Source organism: Camelina sativa, chromosome 18 (genome assembly GCF_030686135.1).
Source record: "Camelina sativa cultivar CO46 ecotype springtype chromosome 18, ASM3068613v1".
In the NCBI taxonomy this organism is placed as follows: Eukaryota; Viridiplantae; Streptophyta; class Magnoliopsida; order Brassicales; family Brassicaceae; genus Camelina; species Camelina sativa.
Window position 1 is genome coordinate 13,990,565 of NC_141897.1, and position 10,238 is coordinate 14,000,802.

At 40.2% G+C, this 10,238-nt stretch overlaps 1 protein-coding gene across 1 annotated transcript; it reads right to left on the reverse strand.

The window, feature by feature from the left end:
* Positions 1 to 286: 286 nt before the first annotated feature.
* LOC104763344 (uncharacterized) lies at positions 287 to 3,103 on the reverse strand. Its single transcript, XM_087498613.1, has 2 exons — positions 2,934 to 3,103; positions 287 to 2,593 (listed from the first exon to the last, which is right to left on the reverse strand). The coding sequence occupies exons 1-2, from the start codon at positions 3,040 to 3,042 to the stop codon at positions 507 to 509; spliced, it is 2,196 nt and encodes a 731-aa protein (XP_087354739.1). The 5' UTR covers positions 3,043 to 3,103; the 3' UTR covers positions 287 to 506.
* Positions 3,104 to 10,238: the final 7,135 nt, after the last annotated feature.

The following is a 10,238-nucleotide window of genomic DNA, read 5'->3' on the forward strand; positions in this document are numbered from 1 at the left end:
ACTGGTACGTACCTGCTACATAATCAAAACACTAATCTCTTTTGACCGTTTGGTTTTTGGTTTCAATAGAACCCATCATCATTCCAGGATCAACATTACCTGGTCCTGTGCGTATCTGAAGCATTCCTTGAATCTGCTCTTTCTCTGTAGACCGTTCTTAGTTTAATAATGGGAGACAGAACAAGACTGCCCTCTGTTTTTATAATCTTTACATCTAAGAACAAATCTGAGAGGAATCCTTAAATGTCCAAAGACTCATTGCAAACCACATGAAAACTTTCAAATATAATAGAAGTCTTAAAATGATATAATAAAAGATCAAAGTCTCATTCCAATCAGATAACCCTGTTTCAAGATACAACTTCCAAATATAAAAACGAAAAGTAAAAACAAAAGTCATTGAATCAGCATCCCACTGATACTAACTCAGATTTATTGTAGTTTTAATGAAACAAGTCTAGAAAAAAACAAAACAGGGTTTTCTTGAGAAAATTGATCTCTTGCATCTAAAGCTTCTCCTCTTTGTCGCCTTCCAATTCAAGCTTCACTTTTGTAGTTTCCCCATCATTTGCAGCATTGCTCGAACTCCCCACACCATCATCAACTTCCTCCTTTGGTTTCTTGACCACAGTCTCCAGTTTTCTCATCATTCCAAGCTTCTTTTTTGCTTCGCCCCCATCAGCCTCCTCCTTTGGTTTCTTGAAAGCCACATTCTCCAATCCTCTCATCTCCTCCTTAGTGACAACATTGAGAAGCTCTGGTGTCAAATGTGCAGGATCAAGTTCCAAGAAACCTACAGGAACATTCTCACCATCTTCACTTGTAAGAAAATGAGAATCCACCTGATGGGATAGCCTAAACAGTTCACACTTTGGGATTGTCCACTGATATGGATGGCGACGAAACACAGCTTTGTATCCAGAGACTTTGACTAGCGGCACAACCGGTAAACCTACTCCTTCCTCGAAATCATGAAGCACTTCAACTAATTGATAATTGTTCACAACTTCTTCAGGAGTTGAACTGTTCCAAGATGGTGACCAGTTTGTATAGAGAGCCCAAAAATCACCTTTATTCGGATAGATGTGCACAAACCCGTTGGCACCTTTTTCCCACTTGACTCTATGTGAAAATGAGTCGAAAAAATCGCAATATTCTTGCTTACCGATTGAGAAGCTTCCGGTGGTCTTGTAAAAACCTGATTCAATCCACTTCATTGGACCTAGTTCCTCATTATTCTTGCTATACAGCCAAGAATAACACATCTTGAATGGTTCTTGACTGACAAGACCATGGACCATTGCATACAAACGAGGCATTCCCTTATCATCATAAACAGCCCATACCTGGTTTCCTTCTCGAAACGAAGCTTTGGTTCGGTCATTGTCAAAGTTGTGGAAATCAGTATCTGGAACAATCACAAACACTGCATCAGGTTCCTCCTTTTTAACCACAACATTAGTGTTCTTGCTTTCACACTTTACTCCTTCCGCTGCTATGCAGTTCTTGGAGCCTTGAGGTATGTTTGTTGCTGAAGAAGCAGAAGCAACATTGTTTTGTTGAGAAGCAGAAACTAACCTTCCAAGAGTGATCTGTTCGACCAAACTCTTACCCTTTTCAATCATACCTCTGAGCCCTGCGTCTTCACTGATTCTTCTGAACTGAGGAACATTTGTTAGTAGAGGTCCCTTTCGTTTGTTATCTCCTCCACTAGCTCTCCTTAACTGGTTCACAGGACCAGAAACTCTCGATGGAGGTTGTTCAAACCTAGCTTCAACTGTTTCTTGACCAACTCTGTTTACTTGATCAAAAGTTCTTTGAGATGTCAAGACAGGTTCAGGCACTGCTGACAGAACCACCGGATTGTTAGTGAAGCTCGGAACCTGAATCGTTCCCGCTCTCCTGAGCTGCTGCTGCTTTTCGTAAGTCGATGGAGTAAAACGATTCATCGATGGTCCAGGACACTCCAAAGCGTCAAATGGCATGCAACAATGAACACACATAACCCTGCGATCTTTGCATCTACCTGGAAACTCATACTTCATGTTACAAGAACGGCATAATGTCCAGAAGGTGCTATTATCCACGGAATTAGAAAACGCCTCCGAGGCTCTTCTCAGATTCTGTAGTTGTAGCTGTTCTTGACGTCTCATGTCATAAACTTGCTTCGCCTCTTCATTGCACAGATGATTCCAGGAACCAGTCAGTAACATGTTGGCTTCATCAATGCTACAAACAGTGTTGTCACAGTCATCAAGGATGATGTCCAGAGATAGCTTCTGGTAACGTTGCTGGATTGTTTCAAGATCTGCGGTCGGGTCAACCGATAACACAGCATACCAATCAATTTCACCGTTGATTTGCTTGGCGAAACCCATGCGCACGTCAAGAACCGCATTTAGACGGAGAAGACCACAGAGTGAAGGGTTAAGCCTTTGTGCCCTTACAGCAAACTCTTTGGCTCCACAGAAATCACCTGTTCTGTACATCTCCACAGCAATCGCTTTCGCTCTTCTAGCTTCTTCTCGAATGTTTTCACCAATTCTTCTGTCCATTTGCAACATTTTCTTCGTCAAAGTAGTGCCACAAGATCCTACAAGATAGAGAGATTGATCAGCAAATGAAACAACCCTAAAATCTGAAACAGAGTAAAGTGGGATAGCTTTTGCCCCAAGCACACATGTGGAAAAAGATATTTGAATAAATGGCTTTTGCGCCAACTTTAAAGTTCATTAAATATCAAACTTGTTCAAAGAAATAAGTAAAATGGAATCACGCAAAACCATTTATCAACACGAAGGAGAAGAGTGTAAAACAAGACAAATCGAAAACAAAATCAAAGTACACAGGTTGCTAATAAGAACAAAACCAAATGAGAACAAAAGAAAAAGAAGACTAATGCAAAGTAACGTAGGTAATGAAAATAATGATACCTTTGCGTTGCGAATGAGGAAGAACAGGTTCAGACTTTGTGAGTGATTTGGTTTGGTCAGATTGCTTCTTTTTGTATTCAAGGTGAAAGTAAAACAACCTCAAAACCATAGAACGATGAACATATATATAGGGCAATGGTTTGGTGCATGTGACTTTTTATGGTTTCACCATGTTTTGCATTGCCAGTAATACTATTTACCTAAATTCACTACTGTTTTCAGTCAAAGTTTTAATTTCAAATCATCTCCAAATTAATTGGTTGTGTAAAGAAATCTGTATATTTAGGTATGCTATCTATTTCACTCATATTTCTTTCAAGAATACAATACTTTGAAGTTTGAACAAAGACTATTTTTAAAAAGAATGGTAATGAGGTATTGCTTTGGATTATGTTTCTCTTTTGAGGGAATTACTAGGTCAACAGACGCGCGCTATGGCGCGTGTTCTTTTTGAATTACTATCTTAAGACACGTGCGTGTTCTTTTTAAAGTTACTATGTCAACATACGCCGTATGTATCTTTTTGAAAGATATTTTCTTTAGTTATAAAGATCAGTGATTGGTAAAAATTTAAAAGGTTTCTAGAGTTTAGTTCCTATCAGTTTAATTTTTAATAATTTATATATACTGATTTACTATTCAACTATATATATACACACTAATAAATACTATGTTATATATTACTTCTATAAAATAAATGTATTGTATTATTACTACATATTTAGAGTATGTGTCCCATGCTAAATGTATAATTTTGTGTTTGTGTTAAGTACTCAACTTTTAGATATTGTTTTCCCTCTTATTTTATATTAATTCTACCAATAGTTTATTGAATTAGACATTTTATTATAAGACCTATAAGACCATAAGAGTTAATTTGTATGAGATATATTAATTTGGTTCGGTACTTGAAACATTTACCAGAAAAATAAACGTAAGTATTTTAAACTTATAGGAGTGAACACTTCCTAAAATAGAACCGCCTCTAGCAATCCTCATGTACTATAGACGTTAAACTCGGTTCACAACTTCACATTATACTTTCAGCTGTGAATTAAACAAGGAAGTTTGAAACTAGATAAACTTTGTATTTCTCCAAACTTAAAACTTTTGTAATACAAGGTGTTGATACTTATACTACAAGGATAACATTCTAGATCCTTTGATACATTGTAGGATCTTATGACATCTGTCAATCATCTAGCCACTCTCTTCTAACAAGATGGGACTAAAACGGTTTGATAGTACAACTTTCAGAGAGTCCGCAGATTTGGTATGTTGTTCCTTTTGTGTAACCTGCACATTTGTCTTCTTATGTTGCAGAGGAGTTTCAGTGAGGAGCTCTGAACCGTTGTCCTGTCGCACTCTTGTGGAACTTTGAACCGCTGACCTTGGTGTGAGATTTGGGCCTTTTGTTGGTGTTGGACCTGAACTTGTTGTTGGGCTTGTGACTTGACATTAACATGCCCCCGCAAACTGAGTGTGGGGGGAAGACACACATTCAGTTTGTGTCGTAAGCGCTGAAACAATGGTCGTGGAAGGGACTTTGTGAAGATATCAGCAAGTTGCAGTTCGGCTGGAATGTGTTGAACCTCAAGGAGACCGAGTGAGACTTGTTCACGGACATAATGGTAGTCAACATCAAAATGTTTGGAACGGTTGTGAAGAACAGGATTTGCAGAGAGATGGACTGTTGAGAGATTATCACAGTGAAGCAGAGTAGCGTAAGGCTGAGAGATACCAAGATCTCGCAGAACCAAAGCAATCAAGGTGAGTTCAGAAGCCGTGGAAGCAAGAGCACGGTACTCATCTTCGGTGGAGGACCGAGACACGGTAGGTTGGCGCTTTGCAGACCATGATACAATATTGTTGCCTAATAAAACACAGAACCCAGACGTAGAGCGACGTGTATCCTTACAACCAACATAGTCACTGTCACTATAGGAGACAAGGTGTAGCAGACTATTTCAATACAGATGCAGACCCATTTTGGAGGTACCACGAAGGTAGCGAATAATACGTTTAAGCAGACCAAAATCAGACACAGTGGGAGAGTGCATTCGTTGACAGATGAAGTTGACCGCAAATTGGATGTCAGGACGAGTAATGGTCAAGTATTGAAGCTTCCCAGCGAGACTCCGGAAGTAAGAAGGCTCAGAGAAAAGCTTGGTATCCTTGAAAACATGATCAAGTCGTAACGGCAGAGGAGTGTGAACTGAGTTGCAGGTTGACATATTAGCATGATGAAGAATCTCTTCAGTATATTTTTCTTGGTGAAGAAACAACCCATGAGGAAGAGCTTGTGCTTGTATACCCAAGAAATAGTGAATATTTCCTAAATCCTTCATTGCAAACCGAGAGTTAAGTTCAGCAATTGGAGATTTAAAAAGGGTAGAATTAGAACCTGTCAACAGTATGTCATACACATACAATAAGAGGACTAGTGTGTCACTGTTCCAACGATACGTGAACAACGAGGGATCAGCTTTGCTGCACGCAAATCCAAATTCTAGGAGGTAGTTGTTAAATTTGTCGAACCAGGCCCTGGGAGCCTGTTTTAAGCCGTAAAGAGCCTTCCGGAGTGAGCAAATATGAGTTGGTTTGTTCACGTCTTCAAAGCCTGGAGGTTGGACCATATAGACACTTTCTTGTAAATCACCGTGAAGAAAAGCATTCTTCACATCCAGCTGAGTGATATCCCAACTCTTTGATGTTGCAACAAAGAGAACAATCCGAATGGTAGAAGTCCTCACAACAGGACTATATGTCTCAGTAAAATCCACACCAGCCTCTTGGTTGAAGCCTTTGGCCACAAGACGAGCTTTCAGCTTGTTAACAGTGCCATCAGCATTGAGCTTAACCGTGAAGACCCAACGGCAACCCAGTACATTCATAGCTTCAGCCGCAGGAATCAAGTCCCAAGTGTGATTTTCATATATGGAGTTGAGTTCATCTAACATAGCTTGCCTCAAACCGGCATGGTTTAACGCTTCTGCAACGGTCTGAGGAAGAGATGGAATGGTCTTGATGGCCACAAGAGCATGCCATGGGATTGGATGATGAATACCAGCCTTAGACATTGTTGTCATGGGATGAACAGATTGAACCGGAGCAGTGATGTCCGTTGCAGTGGTGTCAGGAGCAGAGACTTGACCCGGAGAGCCAAGTACATCAGTGGTCATCGTAGATTGATCCGTCGAGGGAGCTGCGCTTGGAGACGCAGAGACATCCGGTTCGACACTGGTAGATGGAGTAGCACAACAGGGAGTATCCTGAGGATATTCCACAACATATTCAAGCCACTGTGAATCCTGGTGAAAATTAGTGACGTGAGAAGGAAGTGTAGGTAGAACGCGGATTGGAGCAGAGGAATCAGCGGCTTGCCAAGCACCAAGAGTACCAGTCTTGTGTTGTGTCACCAAACCCTTGTATCGATCTGTGAAGGGAAAACATGCTTCATCAATGATAACATGACGACTGATATACACACGTCCAGTAGGAGGGTAAAGACACCTATAGCCTTTATATTGAGCATTGTAGCCAAGAAAAACACACTGGAGTGATCTCGGCTCAAACTTATGTTGTGTATATGATATGTTACGGTTTTGACTCACTTTGACCCCGTTTATTTGATAGTTTTGTAGTTGTTTGAGTCCTTTTCAGGTTATAACAAGAGGCTAGGAAGCTAAAAGCAAGGATTGGAACAGCAGGAGCAATCGGAGCAGAAAGGAGTTGAATTGGAGCAGAAAGGAGTTGAATTGGAGCAGAAAAGCTGATTTTAGACCCAGGAGCACATGCTCCCGATTTCCGAGCACATGCTCCCAACTCTACGGTTTCATGACGACACGTGGCAAGCATCTAGGCGCCGATTCCCTGCCTAATTCCCCTTATTTTAGGCGATCCTTTGTGAGAGAAAGAGGGCTGAGATCGCTTTTTAATAGGGAGATTTGAATTTGGAATCTTTCCTTATTTTTCTCTACTTGTATGCTATTTAACCTAGAGTTTTTAGGAGAGAGAGATATACCTTTTCTTTTGTTTTTGAGTGACGTTTTTGGTGAGAGGGAGAAGAGCGGCTACCTTGTGAAGCATTCTCTGAACCCTTTTTATTTTTATGTCATTGAATTTCTCATCTTTTGCTATGATTCATTTCTCTATGTCTGAGTAGTTTTATTTGCTAGATTAGGGGTTTCAAAAGGGGTTTCATGGGTTAGCAACAGAACACAAATAGGGCTTTATATAATCGATTGTCTTCACTATTGTTAGACTTAATGCTTAGGTTGATTTGATCACCCAATCTATGATTCTAGGTTTATCTATTCATCAAAAGTGTAATAGGTTGCTAGAAAAGACATTAGTGGGCAAATTATCCTAGACCTGCGAAAGTTGATGTGTAGGTGATTTGTGAACTTATCATTCCTGTTCTTTAATGCTTGTCTGCGATTCTGGGCTCAAACGACAGTTTAGGGTTTATGGACCGCCGAGCATGTGCTCCGGATGTCTGAGCATGTGCTCCGCGTTTCCGCACAGAATCGACCAGATAGAGTTATTGATACCACGACAGTGGATCAGTTTATATTTATGTTTGAGTTCTAGACTGGTACTTAATCTATGCCCTGAATAGTTGTTTAGTTGCTATCTCTGAAATTCCCGAGAATTACCCCTGATCTAGTGTTTTGCTTATTGCCTTTTTATACCGTTTTAATCGCGTTACTGTTACCAAACAAACCCAACTTTGAATTGTCTTAGCTTGAAATTGAACCAATAGAACCATAGAGTAAAACTTGGTCTTCGTGGGATTCGACCCCTAAGTACTACTTCTTTGTTGTGCACTTGCAGTAGGAAAATAGGGTTTAAAACTCTGTGTATCAAGTTTTTGGCGCCGTTGCCGGGGACCAAATTTTTACCTTTGGTTTTCGGCGAAATTACTAGACTAAGACCTTACTGATTTGTCTTTCTGCTTCTTCTTTGCGTGTGTTTCAGGTGCATGTCAAGAAGATCTACAAGAAGAAACAACACCGAAGAACTAGTTGCTTTGTCAGCCGCAGAGCTCTCTTTGGCAGAAAGAACAAACCGCAAGAACATAAAGTTTCAATCCGTCAACATGGGTGACAACAGAAACAATGAGGATATGGCTGCCGAGTTGCAGCAACTTCGACAACAGTTGGGGCAGTTGCTCTGTGCTCAACACGAAAGAGCCGCGCCGCCACAACCGTCCATTGGGGACAAGGACAACCCGCATGTGTTCTACACCAACCGAGCGGTGATTGTTCCTCCCACCATCCCGAGACAAGATTTTGAGATCAAGCCACAGATGATCTCTCTAGTGAAGCAGCACCTATTTCACGGTCTCCCAGCTGAGATTCCGATGGACCACATCGAGAATTTTGAGGAGATATGTAGCACCACTGGTTCAAATGGGATACCGCCAGACTTTCTGAAGTGCAAGCTCTTTCCCTTCTCTCTTGCGGATAGAGCTTCACGTTGGCTGAAGTCATTGCCACCTGGGTCTCTGACATCATGGGAACATTGTAGATCTGCGTTTCTGGACCATTTCTACACCAAGGCTAAGACCGCTGCCCTGAGGAACAAGATTTCATCGTTCCAACAGCACACTAGAGAAGCCTTCTGCGAGGCTTGGGAGAGGTACAACAGAACTTTTGTAATGCAAGGTGTTGATACTTATACTACAAGGAGAACATTCTAGATCCCTTGATACATTGTAGGATCTTATGACATCTGTCAATCATCTAGCCACTCTCTTCTAACAAGATGGGACTAAAACGGTTTGATAGTACAACGTTCAGAGAGTCCGCAGGTTTGGTCTGTTGTTCCTTTTATGTAACTTGCACATTTGTCTTCTTGTGTTGCAGAGGAGGTTGCAGTGAGGAGCTCTGAACCGTTGTCCTGTCGCACTTTTGTGGAACTTTGAACCGTTGACCTTGGTGTGAGATTTTTTTGTTGGTGTTGGACTTGAGCTTGTTGTTGGGTTTGTGACTTGACATTAACATCAGCCTCTATCTATTTCACCATGTGCTAGTTGTAAACTTCATATTCCACGGTGGAATTGTCACCCAATCTATAAAATTTTCTCGAGTTAACCAAATTTAATCAATTCCTTTAATTGCGATTTAAAATCGTAAACGTTAACATTTTTACGATTAGACTAACCCTGAATGTAAATTGTTGACTCGAAGCCAAATCTTAAAAACTAAATTGCAACCCTTTCTTTGACATAGAGGTTTTGATTTCCTCAAAACCATAATAGATTTGGGGGTAAATTACTCTAATCGTAAAAGTTTATATATAGCTAATACATGGTGAATTGGGCAGATGATAAAAGTACTGAAGTACATGGTTGGATACATATAGCATAGAGGGATTGCTACATACAGCCCTCCAAAATAAAGTTCAGTTTTAACTTTTTAAAAGAACAAATTGAACAAGCTTTGTGGAGTGAAAATAAAGAGAATAAAAGTACACGGCTACATACAGCCCTGCAAAATAGAGTTTAGTTTTAACTTTTTAAAAAGAATAAATTGAACAAAGATTGCGAAAGCTTTGTAGAGTGAAAATAAAGAGAATAAAAAAATGTTCCAATAAATCACATCAAAGACTAGGAGAGACTAAAATTGTCAATTTCTTGATGAGATGTAGCTTTTTCTGTTGTTCTTCTTTGGAAAATACCCCGAAAGAGAAGGGAACACAACATACCAAAACAAAGGTGGACGAAGCAGTACTAGAACATGCAAAGCCACACGTATATATATATATAAAGTTGGAACTGAAAGCTTCAACACTCTTTCAATAGCATATAGAAGATCTCCTTTCAAAGGATGATTTGAGTTTCTGACAATAGGTTTCATATACTGCAATAGAGTACAAAGGAAGGTGAATTCAGAAGGGGTCCTCTGGACAAGTTACTTTACCTCAGTTTATTCAGATTCTGGAACCAAAGAAAGGACAAAATCTATCAATTCTTTTGCGTGCTTTGAATGCGACAACAGAAGAAGTGTGTGATGCACTTCGCGAAGGTAACCTTCTTTTCCTTTATTTTTTTCTAGGTGGAACCTTGTCCCATGTGTTCTCTAACATAATTTTCGTTAAATTAGGAAAATGAGCTTCCTGTAGAATTAATTATAAAGATGGCACCAACACCCGAAGAAGAACTAAAGCTTACTTAGGTTATACTGTGGTGAAATAGCTCAACTGGGAACCGCTGAACGATTCCTGAAAGCAGTCGTTGATATCCCATTCGCTTTCAAGCGTCTAGAGGCACTTCTATTTATGTGTACACTCCATGAAGAA

Excerpts from the sequence above, each read along its gene's own strand:
- LOC104763344 (XM_087498613.1), bottom strand. The coding sequence starts at position 3,042 with ATGGTTTTGAGGTTGTTTTACTTTCACCTTGAATACAAAAAGAAGCAA. Across the intron at positions 2,594-2,933 it reads TCCTCATTCGCAACGCAAAG|GATCTTGTGGCACTACTTTG; the intron begins GTATCATTATTT and ends TCTATCTTGTAG.